This window comes from Fomitiporia mediterranea (assembly GCF_000271605.1).
Source record: "Fomitiporia mediterranea MF3/22 unplaced genomic scaffold FOMMEscaffold_6, whole genome shotgun sequence".
Classification (NCBI taxonomy): domain Eukaryota; kingdom Fungi; phylum Basidiomycota; class Agaricomycetes; order Hymenochaetales; family Hymenochaetaceae; genus Fomitiporia; species Fomitiporia mediterranea.
In genome coordinates this window covers 2,285,927-2,307,191 of record NW_006760391.1, presented here as the reverse complement: position 1 = coordinate 2,307,191, position 21,265 = coordinate 2,285,927, and the positions used below count along the sequence as shown (strand labels likewise).

The 21,265-nt window shown below is 47.3% G+C and overlaps 6 protein-coding genes across 6 annotated transcripts; 3 read left to right on the top strand and 3 right to left on the bottom strand.

Moving 5' to 3' along the window:
- Positions 1-717: 717 nt before the first annotated feature.
- Positions 718-2,331, top strand: FOMMEDRAFT_84384 (uncharacterized protein; the record flags this gene model as incomplete). The annotated part of the gene is made up of 9 exons (XM_007266705.1): positions 718-931; positions 987-1,064; positions 1,164-1,210; positions 1,271-1,320; positions 1,385-1,500; positions 1,552-1,637; positions 1,694-1,869; positions 1,925-1,994; positions 2,056-2,331. 9 exons carry the CDS (start codon positions 718-720, stop codon positions 2,329-2,331), a joined length of 1,113 nt encoding a protein of 370 aa, XP_007266767.1.
- A 477-nt stretch (positions 2,332-2,808) lies between these two features.
- FOMMEDRAFT_134198 (HK-domain-containing protein) lies at positions 2,809-5,166 on the top strand (the record flags this gene model as incomplete). The annotated part of the gene is made up of 12 exons (XM_007266704.1): positions 2,809-2,880; positions 2,942-2,965; positions 3,043-3,102; positions 3,171-3,241; positions 3,308-3,594; positions 3,653-3,924; positions 3,995-4,163; positions 4,230-4,316; positions 4,377-4,453; positions 4,515-4,596; positions 4,697-4,937; positions 5,016-5,166. 12 exons carry the CDS (start codon positions 2,809-2,811, stop codon positions 5,164-5,166), a joined length of 1,593 nt encoding a protein of 530 aa, XP_007266766.1.
- A 134-nt stretch (positions 5,167-5,300) lies between these two features.
- FOMMEDRAFT_156422 (phytanoyl-CoA dioxygenase) lies at positions 5,301-7,140 on the bottom strand (the record flags this gene model as incomplete). The annotated part of the gene is made up of 9 exons (XM_007266703.1): positions 5,301-5,476; positions 5,618-5,840; positions 5,901-5,910; positions 5,970-6,009; positions 6,170-6,268; positions 6,428-6,581; positions 6,750-6,852; positions 6,989-7,002; positions 7,093-7,140. The coding sequence occupies 9 exons, from the start codon at positions 7,138-7,140 to the stop codon at positions 5,301-5,303; spliced, it is 867 nt and encodes a 288-aa protein (XP_007266765.1).
- A 268-nt stretch (positions 7,141-7,408) lies between these two features.
- FOMMEDRAFT_20220 (uncharacterized protein) lies at positions 7,409-11,382 on the bottom strand. The gene is made up of 7 exons (XM_007266702.1): positions 10,882-11,382; positions 10,587-10,823; positions 10,351-10,524; positions 10,093-10,179; positions 9,758-9,847; positions 9,223-9,694; positions 7,409-9,162 (listed from the first exon to the last, which is right to left on the bottom strand). Exons 1-7 carry the CDS (start codon positions 11,362-11,364, stop codon positions 7,721-7,723), a joined length of 2,985 nt encoding a protein of 994 aa, XP_007266764.1. The 5' UTR covers positions 11,365-11,382; the 3' UTR covers positions 7,409-7,720.
- Positions 11,383-15,101: 3,719 nt separating this feature from the next.
- FOMMEDRAFT_140811 (uncharacterized protein) lies at positions 15,102-18,195 on the top strand. Its single transcript, XM_007266701.1, has 11 exons — positions 15,102-15,392; positions 15,463-15,514; positions 15,585-15,747; positions 15,808-16,465; positions 16,528-16,752; positions 16,808-16,989; positions 17,050-17,083; positions 17,151-17,164; positions 17,226-17,555; positions 17,618-17,876; positions 17,946-18,195. The coding sequence occupies exons 1-11, from the start codon at positions 15,318-15,320 to the stop codon at positions 18,066-18,068; spliced, it is 2,115 nt and encodes a 704-aa protein (XP_007266763.1). The 5' UTR covers positions 15,102-15,317; the 3' UTR covers positions 18,069-18,195.
- A 1,249-nt stretch (positions 18,196-19,444) lies between these two features.
- Positions 19,445-21,071, bottom strand: FOMMEDRAFT_28644 (endo-polygalacturonase PG1; the record flags this gene model as incomplete). The annotated part of the gene is made up of 10 exons (XM_007266700.1): positions 19,445-19,720; positions 19,793-19,862; positions 19,926-20,101; positions 20,165-20,250; positions 20,312-20,424; positions 20,479-20,528; positions 20,583-20,629; positions 20,686-20,703; positions 20,758-20,811; positions 20,873-21,071. The coding sequence occupies 10 exons, from the start codon at positions 21,069-21,071 to the stop codon at positions 19,445-19,447; spliced, it is 1,089 nt and encodes a 362-aa protein (XP_007266762.1).
- Positions 21,072-21,265: the final 194 nt, after the last annotated feature.

Below are 21,265 nucleotides of genomic sequence, written 5' to 3'. Positions count from 1 at the left end.
TCATGATAGTTCCGTCTTAAATATATATCTCTGCTAGGATGTTGGATTGTTCAAAACGTGGATGTCTTCATTATCGGGAAATCCATGTTCTTCTATGCGATTTTCGAGCCGTGGAGTGGCAGCTCGTTCCACAGTCAGCCCACCCAGTCCATGTGCAATGCTGAATACTTTTAATTTACCATCATATCCGGGACATAGATTCTCCTTGGGATTCGGGATCAATCTCCAATACTTTCGGTCTTGCGTGTGTTATCCAGATCAATAGATTAAGCAGCATGGAGGAACACCGCTTACTGTAAGATGTAGAAGATGTTCCTTCGATGGGTTAACATTAAGTTAACTGTAAGTCATGCTCCAAATTATGAGCAACATGAAATTATAACTAATTTCCTCTTACTCGAAACATGAAGTATGAAGTAATTGTTGACTAGTTTGCTTCCTTTTTCTACTAGTTGTGGTGGACTTGGAATAGTGGTGAAATTCTGAAGGGTCATTAAAGCATGTGGATGTGGGAAACTCGGATTGCCGTCGAATTATAGAGCCCGAATTGAACGGCCCAACGGCTTGTCTCCGAATAATTCATCACCCTACCATGCTTCATAGTCAATATTCAATATTCGCTTCTCGGAGAAAATATAAAATGAATGGCTGCTGTCCTCAATCTAACTCGTAAATACGTGTCTTCTTGCCTGTAGCCCTCCACCTTAAACTTGAAGGATGTCATTGAGTCTGGCTTGTGCTCTTCTAGCAACAACTTCTAGCGCTTTTGCTCAACTGGCCCCTGCGCTCGAGGACTGCACGACTACCATCAGCTCCATTGCAGATGCTACAAATGCTAGTACTTGTGCTACAGTCAACATAAATGGCTTCACCGTTCCTGCAGGAGAAGGTTTTACTCTTAACCTTGCAGATGGTGCTACCGTCAATTTACGTACGTTCCATTAGAATGTCCTGTTGAATTGTATTCTTATTCGGATATTTTCAAGTCGGTGATGTTTTGTTTGGCAATAAGTCCTGGGAAGGCCCTCTATTCACTATCCGTGAGCAGCTTCATTATCTTTCTCGTTCATTTGTTCCTTATTTATCGCTGACAGAGGGTAACGATATTACATGCAAGTCAACAAACACCTCTGCACGATAGCTTCTAATACACGGATGTGCAGTCAATGGAAACGGCTTCATCTTTGACGGAGGAGGTCCATTCTACTGGGTTAGCACGTAACTCAACCATACTCAATCTTTTATTCAAATACATTTACGTCTTGTTCAGGATGGCTTGGGTGGCAATGGCGGTATTCTCAAGCCCGGTCCGATGATGAAGTGAGAAGACCCGACAACTTGATACCGTATGCAATTGACAATAATGGTACTATACCGTTCCCAGGATCAAGATGTCAGGCAGCTTCAACAACCTGAAAGTCGTAAATTCCCCACGACATGTATTTAGTGTATCCAATGGCCAGAGACCTCTTACTATCTCAGGATGCACAGTTGATGATTGTAAGTGCAACTCAAAATGCAATATCTAGTCGTAAATTTAATATGTGCCAGCTCAGGGATTCCAACCTAATAATCAAAGCAATGGGACTGCCGCTGGACACAATACAGACGGATTTGACATATCATCTTCCAACGTAGTAAGTGTTTTTTCGCAGGGTTGGAAAACGCTGACTATTACTAAAGCATTGCCTAGCTATTCACCGGAAATACTGTCATCAGCCAGGACGATTGTCTCGCCATCAATAAAGGTTCCAATATAACTTTCACAAACAATACATGCTCAGGAGGCCACGGCATTTCTGTCGGCTCGATTTCGTCGGATGCATCCGTGTCTAACATCGCAATTACCGATAACACCATCATAAACAAGTGAACCTTTCGAAATGTTGAATAATAATCGCTTACTTATGTCATGCTTTCCCAGCGACCAAGCACTGCGCATCAAGACGAAGGCGTCGGCTGTTAACGGAAGTGTTGCTAATATCACATATTCCGTCTGTTTATATTTTCAGGCTGAACCTGCGTATCTTTCACTGACTTGTCCTTTTTTTCAAGGGGAATACCGGTACTGGCATGCGTAGGTTTGGCATCATTATTGACCAAGGTTATCCAAAAACTCTGGGAAAACCTGGGACTGGGGTTATTATCTCTGACGTGAACTTTATCGGCGAGATGAACAATATCACGGTGAACGACAAGGCTGTTCGAGTGGCAGTCAATTGTGGTGAGGGTGCTTGTCAGGGAACATGGAACTGGACTTCTCTTGTTGTCACTGGCGGACAGAAGAGCAACATATCTGGATTTGATGGGATAACCGGGGGCTCGTTTTAAACTCTGAATAGTTGTGCAATTCGGGACATTAATGTTATTTGCATTAGTTGTTTCTTTGCTTCAGAGTCTAGCCTTTCGCTTTTACCTTTAACGAGCACAGTGCGACACTCCCTTTTCGATAGTCGAATTTAAAATACATTGCGATGTTGTTTGGTCATTTGCGCTAACTCGGGTCACTACTTGAACTAGCAATGGTGTCACCGTACTAGTAGTACTGTAGTAGTAGTAGTGGATACTGGCTGTTGCTCAGGCATAATTCATCCATCTCCGTCTACCTAGGTGAGTAAATAATCGACTGGATCCGTTATGTAGGTTATTGCTTTGTGGCTGCTAGCAAAAGCATCCGTAAATAGCAGTCGTAATCAGAAAATGTATAAAGTAAAGAGAAGAAGAAAACTTCGATTCTTAAGTTGAGGTACCACAAATGATCGGCGAGCGGATTCGGCCTGACCTGACTTGACATCATACCACGACAAGATGCCCTTCACGGGTCCAGTCAACTACTCACTGTACCTCGTTACAGGGCGTGAACTCCTTCCACCGGGTGCAGCAAGTTGTCTTCTTTGACATGTTCGAGAATTATGCTCGACTAAGAAATATAAAACAATAGGACTACTACCAAATACTTGAGGAGGTAATATCTCCCGCCTCCGAGCATTGCCAATTTAATCCAGAAACTTAAATGACGGGTGGACCACATCTGTTTCACAGGCTCTGAAAGGTGGAGTTACGCTCGTCCAGGTACGAGAGAAGGATGCAAGCACCAGAGAGGCACGCAATTTTTCTTCCGACAGCGCATATATGCAGGCTCTGATCCCGTAACCACCGCATATAACCAGTTTCTCGAAATTGCCCAGCGGACCAAAGAAATATGTCACGAATACAACGTCCCCGTTTTGATTAATGACAGGTATGGGATTGTCGTTGGTAGGGCGCAATGCCACAATGCCGATCTAAACTATCGTTTGTTCAATAGAATTGACATTGCGCTAGCCATGGGCGCGGATGGGGTGCACATAGGGCAATCTGACATGCCCGCCAATATCGCCCGCTGGCTCCTTCCCGCTAACTTAATCTTAGGTATCTCCGCGAACACGCCTGGTGAAGCGGCGGCCGCAGTAGCGGATGGTGCAGATTATATTGGTATTGGGCCAATCTGGAGCACAACTACGAAAAAGGACATAAAGAACGTTCTTGGTGTACGTGGAGTTGGCGCAATCCTAGATGCACTGGATGGATCTAAGGTGAAAGCGGTTGGCATCGGTGAATGAATTCGATTTGCTCATTTGGCTTTGTTGTATTCTTAACTTATAATTCTCAGCTGGAATTAACGAAAAGAATGTCCTTCGAACGCTTCATGGTACTGTCTCGAAAAACGGACGGGCTTTGGATGGCGTTGCAGTTGTCAGTGCCCTCATGGCATCCAAGAAGCCGCACGACTCTGCAAAAGGATTGTCAGATATCGTTCGCGCATTCCTTTCTTCGCCAACACAAATTTCCAGATTCGAAGCACCCTCTAAAGCCGAAATCATTGTGAAGGCAGTCGCGGATCTCTTGTCCAATATCCGTGAGACTGGACCAGTAATACATCAGGCAAGGCATGCCAACCGAGCTCGTTAAAACCTCCAGCCTAATTACTCTTCATCTACGCAAATTCTTGTAGATCACGAACAATGTCGTGATCAATCAATCCGCCAATGTTACCTTAGCGCTCGGTGCAAGTCCGATCATGGCTACTGCACCACAAGAGATGGAGGACCTCAGTAAAGTGAGCAGGGCCTTGCTTGTTAACTTTGGTACGATCAGCAGCAAGGAAGGTATGCTCGAAGCGGGTACGTGCTTCTTGAATGGATAATCCGTCCCAAATAATTGCTGAGAAAATGTATGCTATGACAAAGGCAAATGGGTTAATGCCAGGAAAAATCCGATTGTATTCGATCCGGTGGCTGTTGGCGCGACAAAGTACCGCTTCGAGACGGCACAGGGTGAGTTTCTTCCAAGTCTCAAAGTTTCTCGTAAGCTGAAGTCCTATGCCTCTTCTCCAGAGCTCCTTAACACATGGCAGGCATCTGTTATTAAGGGTAATCCAGCTGAGATCGGCGCACTTGCACAGTCAGACGAGGTGCGGATAAAACGTTTAACAACAAGTTTTCAATATCAAACCGAATGTATTTTTGCAACAGGTCAAATCGAGAGGAGTGGATAGCGTTGGAAGTGGCTTCGAGAATCCAGTACCAATGCTCTGCGAGCTCGCGCGAAAAGAACGTGAGTAGCTATACTGCATCTCCCGAAATCTCCGCATTCACGTCGAGCCAAACCATTTCGCATCATTCACCTTACCTATTCCTATCCTCATCATACACAGGTTGCGTTATAGCCATGACCGGAAAGGCCGACTGGGTATCGGACGGAAATATCACAATTAGCTCGTCGAACGGACACGAGCTTCTTGCGAACATCACGGGCTCGGGTTGCATTGTCGGCACGAGCGTTGCCACGTTCTGCGCTGCTGCAAATAATTCAAGCAAATCCGATTCCAATGATGCGGATCATAATAATATTCATCGACTTGTGCGTGGTGATATGCTTCTTGGTGCTGTCGGAGGGTATGTTCCGACGTTCGGAATCTTGATGACAAAAAACACCAAGCTGATTGACTATTTGCATTTTGCACATCATAACAGTATCCTTGCAATCACGGTCGCCTCCGAGCTCGCCGCTGCTAGAAACGACGTCCATGGAACTGGAACGTTCTTGCCAGCGCTCATAGATGAATTGTATCATTTGACACCAGAAAAGTTACTGGAAAGAGCCCGCGTGGAGGTACATTCGTAGAATGGACGGATAAAAATTCTTCATTCAAGTTGCATGTAACTCTATCAAATTTCATAATGCTTGATTACATTCCTTGCTTGCTGTAATCCATAACAACCCCCGCTTAAACTAATTAATACTATGTGTGCCATTTGCTACGCCAGTACTTTCGAGAAGGGCATTTCCTTCGTTGGCTGGAGCCAATTCTTCTCATCATACGCTGCATATGGCGGTGAGTCAATCATGTGGAACGTGTACGCAAATCGCGTGAAGGGGCTCGTGTTCCGTTCGGATTTATGCAGTACACTTCCGTGAATGATAACGAGGTCACCTGCATCCAGAGTAACAAAGTTCAGGCATTTAGCAAAACAAAAAAGGAAATTAAGTGAATATGATCGAAAGGATTGCGCAAGTAACCCCCGAAATAAAACGCAGGTAAAAAAAGAAAGAGGAAGAGGAAGTCAAAATTTACCAGGTTCACAAGTTTCTAGAATGTATTTCCCTTCTGGTCGTGGGGGAACTTGGGCACTCGGTATTAGTTCCTCGAAACCGGTCCCGCCACCTGGAAGGCGGACGAAGCGCTTCGTTATCGGTGTGATCTTATGCGACCCTGGAAGAAAGGACAAGGCCCCGTTTTCCGGTGTACACTTCTCCAACGCGAACCAGAAACCAAGAGCTGTAGGTGGGTCCGTATACTAAAGAAAACAATCAAACACAATACCGTGAAATACGATCTGAGTGGGAGAAGGGCTTACTAGGAACGTCCTGTAGTGTATGAGGTCCTCATTAGTTTTATTGCACTCAAACAGCATGACTATACACACGAATCATTATGTTCGCTAACTGGCGATAGACCAGTTTGAGCTGCGTTTATACAAGTTCAATTGCGGTCCTCTACTTGCCTTCGCCACCAATTTGCGGCTGCTTGGTTATCATCATCGACTGCAAAGCTTATAATAATACGTGAATAATACGTCATGCAACTTCTGAACAAATATTACGACACAACACGAAAGGTACTCACCGACTGGGTCCTTATGAAACCGCAAATCACGGACAAGAGCCTTCACCCGTTCATTCTCAAGCGTCACTTTCCTGAACGCAGGGTCCAATTCATGCAAAGCTAAAAGAGACAAAGGGAGAAATAAAATAAATAAACACGTTGCGTCTCAATCAGATGACAATTATTTGAATAAAGCTGAGACGACTAGCGAGTCTAGCCGCATCGATAGGAGTGGATAGAAGGGAGAAAAGGACTTAAAGAGGTTTATGAACAACTCACCATGTCCGATTTTATTGACAGCTTTACTCTTCCCTCGCGTGAGCCTGCCCTGAGGATCAACCGCGTCTTCTTCCAGGAAGAACCGGATCTTATCGCCAGACGTAAGGAAATAATCATCTCCGACGTGATTATCCTCTCCCGTCGTGAATTTCGTCTTGAAAGTCGAGACAAGGGCCAAAACGAGTTCCCATCATAGCATAGTATAACACAATTGAATGATTGTTTTCATTATCCATAATAATAATACGAAAGAGTAGTCAGCCTTCCAATCCAACATGAAATGCAGTGTACAGCTTATAACAGCCTTGTCAAAGCCCCTCACCTTTGGATGATCTTCAATATTGAACTCGTCAAGGAGCTGTCTCGCTCTGTCAAGCAACGCAATTGTCTCCGCGGGCGTCAGGAACTCCCGAATGCACAAATACCTATTTCGTCATCGTCAAACAATCAAACAAACAAAACAAAAGAAAGGTAAGAAAGGAAGAAAAAGACACAGGCATGAGCAAAACAAGATCTATAATGGAGCTCTGACAGACGGAAATGAAAAACCCGGGCACGCACCCATCCCTGTCAAACTAACAATAATTGTATATGCTAGGCTTTAGCAGGCAACAACTTGAAGTGGCAGACGACAGACAATACGTGGCCAGTTAATAGCAATTCACCTGATCGATCTGCTCCTGTGTGAGATACTCAAGTCTGTTTGAAGCCATTGGCAAATGTCTCGTGTCAAGTGCTTGAAGCTGTCAGACGGACGAATGTAACCGGCGATAATCAACCCAAGGAAGTGCACATTTACTTGACACATGAATATTTTAGTCACGCGGAATGAAGTCATGCACGTTCTTCTATTTTGTTCTACTAATACAAGTTCGAACCACAATCACCTCGAGAAACAGACGAACATGGATCCGAACATTTCCAGGATAAAGCAGGATTGGAACACGAAACAGAGATAAGGACACATAGCAGTCGTAAAGGAAATCCGGGGTAACTAGACAGTACGAAAAGAAAGAAAAGAAGAGAAAGGGGAAAAAGTGGAAACCCAGCAGACCGTTGACAACCAAAGTACCGCATGAGACCACAGAAAAAGATAGATGACTATTGTACCTTTGAAAACGAATTAGAATACCATGGACCAGAGGAGGTCCTCCAGATGTTAAAAAAAAGCGCAAGTTGTAAAGCCAGTGAGATTGATGTTGTGTTGAAAACTTTGGTTAGGAGATGAAATGACTAGGAATGCGACAGATAATGCCGAGAAGGGAACGCATACGAAGAGACGAAAAGAAGTTTTCATGAGACATAGAGCGTCACTTGGTTTCCAGACTGCATGGTCTCGAACGCCATTTGGACATCCTCCGTAGATCCTAGCGAGACCAAATCACCCTCTTCGTCAACATACTTGACTTTGAGAGGTCCATCGTCCCTCCGCGGCCCACACAACCTGATCTTCTTGCCGACCTTCTCCACCAGTTCTTCGTATTCAGTCGTTCTCGGAACTTGAATTACGAAAATGTCCTCCAAGAAGTGCACCTTCACCTTTACCAACGGTGAAAAGCTCAACTGTGGACCTAAAGCCGAGGTCTTTTGGAGATGCACTTGCGAACGTGATGGGCGCAAGGTTGATCCGGGAAGCGAAGAGTCGCTGGACCCAAACGGAGTGATCGGCGACGCACTATGGGGAGAATAATCTGAACTCTCCCCAGTCGATTCACTCGAGCCGCTTCCTCTCTTGCTACTCGCTCCCGAATTTGCTGCCGAACCCTTTGAGATCTCCATCCAGTTCGATTTGGGCAAGGGCGGGGGCTGGGACGGAGGAGGCGGATTGTATGCACTCGGTTGGCTAGCACTGCGTGAGCGCATAGGCGGCCTCGAAGGGGCGCGAGTAAGCGGAGATACAGCGCGTTCGCTTTCGTTCTCATACGTCGAATTTAGCCTGTTAGAACTGAACTTGCTTCGAAGAGTCGGCTGTGGCCGAGTGTTCACGCCCGGACCAAAACTCATGTCTGATCCATCTGACGTCATCCGAGATGGACCAGGTGGTCTGCCATGTAGGAGCGGGTTGGGTAGAGCACCGACGGGCGGAGGAGGGGGTGGTGGCATCGGCTGACCGTTCTTCCGCCATGCCCGTAATGTAGCACCGTTCTGATCTTCTGTGCGAGCCCGAGGTCGGTCATATGCCCCATTAAATTCACGTTCTTGCACCATACTCTGGGAAACGTTGCCACGACGTGTCCCGACAGGAGTTCCACGACCAGAAGATGAAGCATACTGAGAGCTGGTCTGGTAATCATCGTAATCTTCACCGTATTCGTAATCAATGTCCTGAGGATAACCGCTGGGACCTGCTCCGTTGCTGTTAGAATAATAAGTACCATTCGTCATGCCACTGTCACGACTCCGATAGTCATCATAGTCAAACGCTGTGGGAGGATAACGCCGCGTTGCAGATGAAGGACCCGAGATCGGAGACATCATACTGTAGTTTGCACTTGCAGTTGACGACAATTTGCGAGCCACGTCCAATTGACGCAAATGCGAAGGGTTTGTACTGTTAGCCTGCACGGTCCGCTGCGACTCCGCCCCTCTGCGCGCCAGTGTCTTCTCAATCAGGGCATTAATGGCATTTTCCCATTTGCTAAGCTGCTCTTCCGAACGGCATCTCAGAGTGAAGTATTCGTTATCATCATCGCCTCGCCACCACACCTGAAGCGAGTATTGGGGACCTGAAGGACCTAAGAGTTAAAGTTAGACCGCCGTTCGGAAGTGAGAGTCGTCCGGAAAAAGCGACTTACCAGGTGTGATGCTGCGGCGCGTATGCGTTACATTGTTCAAAAAGATACGGCCCTTCAACAAAAGCGGTGTAGATTTCTTCTTGGATGCACTCATCCCGCCGGGTGAAGATGCCATCTGCTTCTTGAGTATGGAATTACTTTTGCTGCTCTTCCGGATAGTGCCTCCATTCGCTGTTGGGAGTACTTCCTTACAACAGAGGATGATTTTCTCGAAGAGAAAGACGTGGTATTCGCGGTCGATATCCATCTTCATGACCATGAATATGTCTTCCAGGATAAGCTCGCCAAAATTAGAAAGATGGTGGCCCTTCCAGTCCTCCACGCGTGCTTCGAGACTTGCGACCGTCTGCAAATTTTCTGATCGTCGCTGAGCTTCGTTAATTCTGTCTGTAACTCGCTTAGCCGATTCCAGGCCCTTTTGAAGCTCGTCATAGTGGGGATAATCGGAGTTGGCGGCCGCTTTAAGGAGGGACTAAATCCGAAAATAGTCAGCTCTAATTGCTAGCTCGAAATTTTCCGCAGATTTATTGCATACCTCGAGTAAAAGAGGGTACTTGCAGATACGTTGGATAGGCTTGATGAGGAAAGCTGGCAGCTCCGACTTGGCGTTGATGAGGTTCACAGTCTGTAAAGAAAAAGCAAGAAGGAACGAGTGTGAGAAACGCAGATCCCAGATACGGAAATTGCAATAAGGTTAGGGCACGACGAAACCGGAACAAGGGTTACGTCCGCGCGTCGCCACGGAAGCCGCCGTGTGAGCAAGCGAGTGAACAGCAAAGCGAGGGTTCGACTCAGTTGCCACACAGGATGGGAACACGAGCTCGATGGCAACTCGAGACGACTACTACCGCAGATGGTTATGATACGCACCATGAGATTTGACTCAACCGTCAGTAGGATGTCCATCGCCTCCGAGTAGTTGGCACAATACGGCTCATAAACGGAAAATTCGGCTTCCTGTTGTTCCGAGTGCGGGAACGGAGCCAAAGAGCATAAACAAAGGCGTTTGAAAGCGGACGAAAGCAGCATTGCATACGGAAAGGAAAGCGGTGATGGGAGAGCCCCACATAGAAGAAAAAAAGGTCCCGGTCAGCGGATGACAGCGAGAAAGCAACAGACGAAACACACATTCTCAATGAAGTGAAGTCCCCAGCGTTGTTCTTTCCATGGCAACTCTGCCACGCCCTCGAGCTTAATCAGGAAGCGTCGCTGAAAGTCAAGCAGTTTGCTTAGACCAGGAAACAGGAGATGGATTGTATCCTGGTCGATAGCACTGCTCGAATTAAGCGCGTTGGCATATTTCTATTGCCCGACGTCAGACGCATCAGTCTAAAGCTGTTAAGCGAGGCAGGGATGATACGGACCTGCATATGCTCCAGATCCTGCACATATTTACGTTCCGTCTCCACAATCTCACGTATGATGTTGTTACGAGCAGTTTCCTGAGCATTTACTGGAGTAGATTGCATTGGCGAGTCGGGATTGATTAGTGAGTCGGTCGATTCGTGCGACGGAAGCAACGAAGGGGGTGATGATGGCGGTGCCTCCTGGAAGCAATCATCTGGCAAACGGTCAACGAGGCGAGTAACGCAGTTCACGACCTGACAAAGAAAGACACTTGAGTTAGGTTGAGAGCGTCCAATTCATGAACACACAAACCTTGACGAAACCCTCTGTCGTGCTCCGATCCAGTAATTGGGTAGCAGTGAACTGCTCTGTCGAATCGTATAAGTCGGGGATACCGCCGATAGCCATAGCAAAGTGGACAATAGCCTTCTTCGCAGCCTTGCTATTCTCCGGGTCGATGGACGCCGGGTCCGTGTCGACAATGGTGATTGGAGTGACATTTGGGAGGAGGTTATGTAAAAAGCACAAGGGCACGCCGAGTGCGAAGCAGTCCCAGAGTTGGGTGACGGGGTCAACGGATGTGCGGCTCTCCGAGCCTGAACTGATTGCAAAGTAGGCAGGGAAAGTCTGAATACGCAGGAGGCGGGAACGGAGTTGGGAGCATTGTTGGTAGAGGGATGTCGAGGAGGCGGCGGATTTGTTGAGGAAGGTATTGTGGGCAACGGGTGTGTCGATTTGGAGGCCTACGGTGGAGATGACTGACTTTTTGCGACCCGTGGCAGCTGCGGCGGACATGGCTGGCTTGGGGGTGAACGCTGCTGGAGAGGCAGCCACGGACGACGGGGGGAGAGACGAAGGAGTGTGAGATGGGTTATGCACAAGGTTGGCTGTGGGATATGGCACAACTTGACGGGACTTGTTTAATCAAGGTGGCTGCGATATATGGGAGGTCACTCTCACGGGCCAGCATCACAACCCATCAACAACATCGCGCAGTCACACCGTCACGGGCCCATCGTTTTGGATAATTGGACGATTGGGTCTTGCCCCAACTCCGGGTCCCGGCAATTGTCCGTTCTTGGCCTAGACTGCACATTCCTCCCCCTCTCTTTTTTTGTCTCCTTTGCCCTCATCCGCACTGCACTCTGCGCTCCTTCTGCTACCACGCATTATTATTCCTTTGTCGCCTCCTATTCTCCCTCTATTGCTCAATTTTCCCATTCTCAGTCACACAGGATGCTGCGAGCTGTGGTCAAATTTGTATCATGACCGGACTTTGACTGATGGGACTGTCCCATCGGGTCGTTGCTAAGTCTACCAGCAGCATCCTCCCGTCGACTAGTCAGATGGAAGTTCTCTCCCTCTTCTGCTAAGTGCTTCTCCCTCCCGCGCTTTCCGTCTCTTTTTCCATTCGTCTGCACTGCCCTCTCTGCTAGCTCTCAGTGGCGTTCTACCGCCTCTCCTACGCCACACTCTTCGTCTCGTTTCATCGAGGCACCAGATACCACGCGACATGCATACTCAGATTCAATCTGATCACATTCTCCTTATATGTCCTCAGTAGGCAATGTAAATCTTTGCTGAAGTCTCCATAATATTCTACCTCGATCTTCAGTACCTTTTTACTCTCAAATCAAATAAAGCATGGGTGTGCATATATGCAGTGATTCACCGCATCTATGTACACGCTGCGCGGGAATGCCAATGAATATCACTCCGATCTCTTCTCGTCCTGCCAGATAAAGCTGAATGTGCTCAGATGCGTGTCCGATGCGCCAAGGAGTGTATGGGGCGCGCACGGGATTATAACTCTGATAAAGTAGCACTGTGATCGAATGAATCCTCACGAGGGACATTTAGACAAAATACAGCCTCTTCTTCCCTTCTCTCAAGCTTTAGACTAAACGTGTTACTAGGGAAACAGTCGGCAACGGCTACAATTCCCCCTCTTTCTGCGAGTCAAAAATTCATGTACATATGCGTATGCTGATGGCACGCCCAATAAAGTTGCTTAATTTCTGCAAAATACATTGTGCGTATATATGTACAGAACAAACGGGCTCGCTCGCGTTCCGTGAGCGCATGCTCCGCGGTCCCGAGCTTGCCTGGTCAGCAGAAATTTTGGCGCGAAACAAGTTTGAGCTGCTGTCACGGACAGGATGCATTCAATTTTGTATCTAGCATCAAAATTGCACATGTCCCTCTTTCTAGCCGAGAACTCAATTTGTGTATTCAATTCTATCTTACATGACCATCATAGACCCCGTTCGATCGGTCCATTAATGGTCGATGGTCTGAGAAAAAGTTGTCGAAGATGGAGTGGTCAGCTCCGGATTTTGTATAGAAAATCTCTAGCGGCTTTTCCAATCTGAAAACCGAACGAACTCTCCAGAGCCCTCCAGCAATATCCAACATCATATCTGTTCAGTCAATCCAGATCGAACAAAGTGAAAAAGCTTTCTCTCTCTCTCGTGTTCATTAGCCACAAGCCCAAATATTGGCGCCCGCTGATCCGCGCGCGTGTGGAAACTACAGAGACGCGCGCTCGTAAGTTTGAGCTCTTCGTCTTCCCTTCCTTTCACCGGCGATTGCAATTTTCTTGGGAGATACGGACGAGACGCGCCCATAAAAGACAATGATTACTGAACTCGACAAAATTGCTTGAGATTCGTAACATACACCTATCGAGCCACTGATGTTGGGGGTGCATACATCTGGTTCTTCGGAACATATATCTAGATCGGCTCTCATATGTTTTCGTATATGTTGCCGACGACTGCGGCCGTCTTTTCTTTCCAGCGTAGAGAAGTCCAGGTACGGCAGCATTAAACCTGCAAAAATTAGCGAATCGCTTTAGAAGAAATAACGACATAGCGCTTGGCTCTTCGCGCCTTTCGCGTAAAAATAGAATTCCCTTGCGCGTACCTCACAGCCATGGAAAGGGATAGGAGAACGCCGCTTCTGCTTTCCATGCATGGGATTGTGGACTTGAAACACGTTCTCTGTTCGCAAGTAAACAAAATGTACACGCACGCGGGAAAGCCGCAGGTTCAGAGATTACGGCGTCCGTCCATGGACCCCAGGCAGGATAAACGGCCGATGAGCCGCCAAGGAATCTACAGCGAAAGCAAAGTATAGGAAGACCCAGTCTTGGTAAACGTAGATTCGTCTTCACGGCATGCTAGTACATCCCAATCTCGTCCATGTGAAGATGCCAAATCCCAAGTCGGTATGGCGCTGTTGTATTCGGAATCAATATGTCCTCCGAAATGGACCTGTTAGTTCAAGTGTTCAAGTAGTTCCTATCGCAATATTAATCAGGTGCGGATTGGTATGATTAGATCTTAACCCCGAATACTTACATACCTATTATCGGTGAAGTAGAATGAGTGTTGTAGACTTTCATGGGTAGTTTCCATTCGTTGCCAGACTGCCTGATTGAACATTGATTTAACAGTTAGCAGATAGACAGACATAAATTTAGCCGTTGCGAGTATCGTAGGAGTGCGTTTCTTGATGTTGACCTAAATACAGAGTGGAAGAAGTACCTGAGTATCAAGCGGCTTAGATGCAAGACGGTGGGCGCTCAATTCATGAGCTCATCCACCATCACAAAGCGGAATCCGAGCTCAGATTAGAACCCTGGGCGGCTTCGAGATGTGAGATTGAAGACGGCAACCTCGTTGCACCGGCACTGATCCTGATATGAGTATTGCAAATTCTAAAGAACTTCGTTGAGGAAGCTTTCGTGATGAGCGTTGAGGAGAGCTTCGGAGAAGGACCTAGTTAAGTACTGATGTACGCGGCCGGGTCGGGCAGCGTGACAGGTCGATCAATAATGACTTTTATAATTATATTGCGGAGGATGTTTAATGGGGCTGCAAACGTCATAAGTCAAGAGTGCTAGTGCGAGAGCAAGACTACCAAAACATACTCCTTTTAACAAGATGCGGATAAGCTGAGATCATCATAGCTCGAACTCGAGATTGTCTTCTTGGCCATAAGCGCAACTGAGCTCAGTCCATGATAGATTTGATGCAGCAGACCCATCTCGACATTCAGTGAACACATGTCCAAGGCATATGACAGTCCTCTGCTGTATTGTGGGTATCGCCGACCCAAGAAGAAAGCGATAGAGAGTGTGAACGAACGGGAACCAACAAGGATAAATAAGTGGCAGAAGGAGGTTCGTCTAGTACTTAATATCAGTAATATTCCTTCAAGTGTGCGCAAGACCGGATTAATTGTCGAGGATGTCAAAATACATCAGTTCTTGCTCTGATATTTAAATGCAACAAACTCTATGTCAGAGGACCCCTGCAAGAATTGTTGGCATCAAGAGGAGAGACAAGGTAGGTTGTGAGTGACACGAGTGCTACTGTACAGTGAGCGTGACGCTGCGATACACATATCGTCACTTTATTTGGTCTCTGTCCCTAGTGCTTGAGGTCCACACACTAAGACCCCATCGGATGCCACGGCACGCAAATCGGCCAGTAAGTCTTGCACAACACATTTCTCTCCCAGCGAAACATATCCCAGCCTGCACGGCGCTCGCTCGCGTGAAAGGAGGCTGCCATTGGGCGTCGTCAGCATGGGTGCACCGCGTTGACCGAACCTATATACCCGCTGTCGAGTTTCGTGTCTATAGACTTAAACATGCTAATATTGTCTTTACATAGTCTGGCCAGGCCAACAATGCGTCGGCCGCCACCAGCGCTGTCAACAATGAACTCTTTCTCGAGCCGATGCTCGGGACCCCACTCTCCATATTCATCGAGAAGGATGTAGCGGAGAGGGACCAGCTCGTCGAGATCATAACGGTATGTCCTCCTCCCATCCTACTCGCATTCGTCGCGTCGGCCAGCTCGCGCTGAACGTGCTTTTCGCTAGAAACACGGTGGGACAGTCTCGCCAGGGTACAGTGGTGTACCATACATACTTGGTAAGCGTGTTTTTGCGTTGATTGGGTCACAATGGGCGATACGAGCTTACTGTACCAATTTCTGTTTCAGTTGACCCGCATACCGAGTCCGGCCAGAGTCTGTATCGTCAATATGCTGGAAAGAAGGGTAAGATCGTGCTGAGCTATCAGTGGATTCACGAATGTATTCGCGCAAATGAGCTTCAAACGTATCACACTGGTTGGGCGGGTTGCAGAGTAACTGGGAGCGAGCAGTATGTCTTTCTGCGTCTTGTTCCGTCAGAAGGAAGATAAACATGTGGAAATTTCACCAGAGTGCGGCCCCGTGCAGCACGCAGCAATGCGAATGGAGCACCGACCGATCAATCCGCGGGGTCACAACAAAGGTTGGTTCATTCACAAACGCACGTCCAACCGATACAACCGCCGATCCAAACACAAGTCCAACTGCCCCAGCAGCAACATCATGCCGCACATCCTTCTTCGCAACACCAGCTTCAGCACCAGGTGCAGCCGCCGACTGCGCAACCCCAAGCACAGCCCCATCCAGCGAGTCATCCAGGAGGATATGCACATCATGAACTACCGCCTGCTCAGCCCCAAATGCTCACCCCCGCAACACCTCTTGGACCACCAGGATTTGGTTATCCTGTATACGCTGGCCAAGGTGCTCAGCATCATGCATCCCGAGCTTCCCTGACTCAGCCTGGTGCGCCGCAGAATTGGCAAACGCCGACGCCGATCACGCCTCACCAGCATACAACGCACATACAGATGCTACCACCTCGTGCGCAGAATCCGTATGCACGGGATGACCATTGGAGCGAAGCGGGTCCTGCATTCGCGCAGCTAACTGAGACTCATTTGCCTCCTATGAATGATCCGCAAACTGCTGCGTATTATGATCAACGATATAGAGATGGGCAGAACGCTTGGACTGACGCTGGTCATGATTATTATGACCAATCACAGGTGCAGAGCCAGTCTTCCTTTTTTTGCGCTATTTCTCAACTGGCTATATGCATTTTGAATAGAGTTATGACGCAACATACCAGCCAGAACAATATGTACCAATAACCGGTCCTTCCACTTCAAGTACCACGCTGGAACAAACAACAGCACCGCCACCTCCTGCTCCTGCCTCCGCCCCTGCATCTCAAGAACCTATCCCCGCTCCTGGCCCTGCACAGGACCAGGAGCCTGCACAACCACCCAGCCCTAGGGAAGAAACTAGGGGACGAAGACGGACGAGGGCTCAGGTGAGGTTTACGAAACGAAAGATCGATTTGGTTTAGCTGAAACGGTTTCTAATAGCCTCAGACCAACGCGCCCGCGTCTTCACTTGTATTAACTAGACGTCATCCACCTGCGCGTTCTCCGACCCCTCCTACGCGCGTGATTAAGAGCACTTATGGCGGCAATCTATTTACCGCCGACGATATTGAATACCTGAAGAAATATATAGACTATTGTCAGGAGCAGGGACTCGTATTGAGGTGAGTCTCCAAACACTCTGAGCCGCTCTTGGAGATCTGCCCCTGACAGCATGGTCTCAGCTTGCGAGAAATTTGCGAACGTATAGCGGTGAAGGTTTTTACATCCGTTTTACTCGTATCAAATGCCACTGCTCACTATCTGTGATTCATTGTCTATCCAGGCACCACATCATACGTACGTATCTCTTGATAGTCTTCCTGAAACACCCTCACGTATATATCATTACAATCTTTAGATTTTACAGCTGGCGTAGATATTGCAATAAACACCAAATTCGACTTGGCGGATATGCAATGGATATCGATTCACGTTCTCCATCTCCGAGTCATGCTCAGGAGAATGGACAAAGCCAGGTTACAGGCACTGTTGAAGATGTAAATGTCCCAGCCCCGACTGGAGAAGGACCCTTCACGATTGAAGCAGCAAACCGAATGTACCAAGAGCATGGTATGAGAAATCGCTCACCTACTCCACCAAGAGCGTTATACAGGAGTACGACCGGTAAAGGTGTAGCATTCACAAGCGAAGACGTTGCGTTTTTGTGTAAATTCATGGCATACAGAAAGTTAGTCACGTCCAAAGTGTAAGCGCAATACCTTGACTGACCGGCTGTGTGTCCCATAACAGACTGCAGGGTCGTTTGGATATGGTTACTTTCTGGAAAGACGTCTCAAGTAAAGCACCGCATCATTCCAGGGCATCATGGATGAAATACTATCGGCGACACAAGCACGAGCTGAATCGCGTCGAAGGTGATGAGCCACTCCCTGCGCCTCCGACCAAGAAAATGCGCTACGGTCGAAACGATGACATCCTTCTTGCGCAATACTTCGTGAACAAGCCCGAAGGTACCTCGGATAAGATCTTCCAGGAATTTGCAAAGATAGTATGTATTTCCGAATAATCTTACAAATGGGAAGGCGGCTGATGTTTGATATTTGTTGATTTTGTTAAGTATACGCACCATCCATGGAAAGGCTGGCAAGAACATCACCGAATACACAAGGCGAAGATCGATCATCTCATTCTGAGGTTGCAAAATGGCGAGATGCTAGAACCAGGTGAAGAGTCCGACTAATTTTTTTTAACTTGTAATCTCTATTTTCTTTCTTTCTTTTTTTGTCTTGTCACTTTTCCTTTGGTTATATAGCTGTCACCTTTACTTTCTTGGCTGTCCCGATTACCTGCTTTTCTTGATCTTTTTCCTCCGTGACCATCGCAATGTATTAGTATAGTCTGCATCATCCATTTCTCGCTTATCGAAAGAAAAGATGATTTTGAAAAGGCTCAAACGCCTGAAGCATTTCGTTCAGGAGATCGATCCGCTGAGCCGAAGTGCAACAAGTCATTGCAACGTTCTCAAGGTCGGAGATGTGTAAGGTGAAATTCAGCGTCAAATTTAAAATACTGAATCTAGTATAGCCGAGGGCTATCCGGCGTCTATGCAATACTGCTGAGCGCCTGTGGACAGTACATCCCGACAGTGGGGATTCCGTTGTAACGTTATCCTGTCACCTTTCTTTCTTCACTGTCTCGATTACCTGTTCTTTCTCTTCCCTTTTCATTCACGACCATCGCAATGTTCAGGTATAGTTTGCTTCATCCATTGCTCGCCTATCGAAGAAAAAATGATTTTGTTATTATTTTTAGACGCTAGAGTATTTCGCAAGTGGATAGATCCGGTTCATCGAAATTCAGCGAGGCAAGTATATGTACAAACCGCCAAAACTATTGCAATTTCTTCAATTTCAAGACCGGAGATTGCCTTTGCTAGCCTGGTAGGTGGCAAAGTGGGAAATTGAGCGTCAAATGGAAAATACCGGATCTAGCATAGTCGAAGGAGTCTTTGAACTTATTCGGCGTCTACGCAAATACTATTATACTATTATACTATTTAGCGTCTGTAGATGCTGGTATCAAAAACGCGACGCCGGAGGTTCCGGCTCATCGTAACTTTCAGTATTAATTTTGATTTTGGTTTCGGTGATTGCCTGGTGGTGTGTGGAGTCGAGCTACCAGGGAGCGTCGGCGTCTCAGTATGCAGGCACCGAGGCAGAAGCAGAGAGACTATCTTCTTTTGATACGTGAGTCGTGACATTTGATGTATGGACCCAGCGACCGACTCGGAGCCACACGAGTATAGGTCGAGTGAGGTCACCACTTTGGAAGCATTTTTCTGATACTTGACTTCCGCGTGCACGAAACTTTCAGTGTCATGATTTTTGTGGAGCTCACGTAGGTTCCTAACAGACAACTGTCAATGGGAGTTCCTTTAACACGATATCGGCTATCACGATTTTGTGCTACAGCTATAGTACACCGGACTCCACAAACCATACGGTCCATACTGCGACCAACCCGGAAACGAATTAAGAAGAACGAAAGAAAGATGCGACCCCCGCGGCAAAAAAGAAAGAGAGAGAGACATGATATATTGGATGATGGATCAAAGGATCAAACCGTGAAGCCTTCAATGCCATCAAAGTTGATGAGTTCGCCCTCAGTACCGCCAGTAATCTGAAGGGCGCTCCAATCCCACGTTCCGGTGCACGCACCCTTACCACAGTTGACAGCCACCTGCATCGCGTCGCTATTAACGCTAAGCGAGGTGGTTGCACCGACGAAGTTGACGTCGCTGAGCTGAACGCCCGTGCCCGGCGTGCCAAGCGTATCTGGGTAGCTCTGGTCTATGAGCACGCCGAACTGCCTCAGTCCGCTTCCCTTGTTTCCCTGATAATTGAAATATGTGAAATAAGGAAGTTAGGGATTAGTTGGTATGTAAGTATTGAAGATGTGGCTCACAGAGTATGTGATATTGGTAACAGAGGAATCAGTGGCGTCGGATTTCATCTTGATGCGCAACGCCTGGTCACTAGAAAGACCGACCATTAGTATATGCATATATGCATTGTTTGATGCAATAGAATGTGCTTACTTGTCAATTATGGTGTTGTCGCTGATGACAATTCCCGAGACCGTCACGTCAGATGAGATTGAGCCGACTGAAATTCCATGGCCACCTTGGCAAGTGTTGCCTGTGAACACAATGTTGGAGCCCTTGTTGATGGCGAGGCAATCGTCCTGGTTCCTGATCATGCTATTTTGGATTGTCTAGATGGAAACGCCAGAAATCGCTAAACATATATCGCTCAGATCTAGGTTATTCTTACTTACTAGGTCAGTTGTTGAACAATCGAATCCATCCGTATTGTGTCCTGCCGGGTCACCGTCACTCTTAGAGTTTGGAAGGTCACCCTGTGCTGATCATTTGGACAATAACTCAATCAACGGTTTTCGGGAAAGCTGTTGGAAGATCCTTACAATTATCAATATTCATTCCATCAATGACAAGCGGTCCAGGGTTTGAGACACTGAATGTTTGCGCTGGGGAGTTGACAACGCGAACGTCTTTGAATGTACCGGAAATCTTGATTCTGAAGCATTCACTATTAGCCTTACATCCTTGATGAGGCAATAATTACACGTACTTCATCATTGGTCGAGGCTTCGTGACACCACCGTTAGATCCTTGGCCGTCCTACCGGAGAAACATTTTAGTTGAAGTCAATGAATGAAATGACACCTTTCTCACCCAATAGAATGGTCCTCCGCCGTCGAAAGTGTGGCCATTACCGTTGACTGGGAAAATCCTGTTAAACCTTTCTTCCGTCAATGCCAAGCTCAAAACTTCTTACAGGTAATGTCGTCTCCACCTGACGTCAACGTCAGTCAACTTCCCGCAAACCATGAAATGCGTGGTGACTCACTGACGGTAAAGAGGGGACCAGACCAGCTCTTGTTTCCGAAAGCAATGTCACCATCTGTCAGCAAAAGACCAACAGTCAAAAGAAGGCAAACGTATGAAATTATTTTTGGACATACTTAGATTTACAGTTGTGCCTTGCGCCAGTGAAAGGGTGAATCCTTCACCAGCCGGAACCGTGAAGCCGTTGATGTTCACCGTCGTACAACTTTTGGCGTCATCAACATCATCAAGTGAGTTTATAGTAGCTGTACAGTCTGAAGCGGCGTTTGTGCCTACGACAGCGATGGCAGAGACAATGGCAAGAAGACGCAACATATTCCAAGCGACGGAGTAGTGATTGAGGCCCTAGACGAGGCTGCTGGTTTTCGACGTAGCTTTGAGTCTTTTATACTTAAATAACATTGGTGATCCACCCGTTTTGTCTCTAAAATGTCGGGCAATAATAGACCTTGAGAAAACATGGCGGGCCGTCCGGAGTGCGCATCACACACGTTTAGAATCTGTAGGAA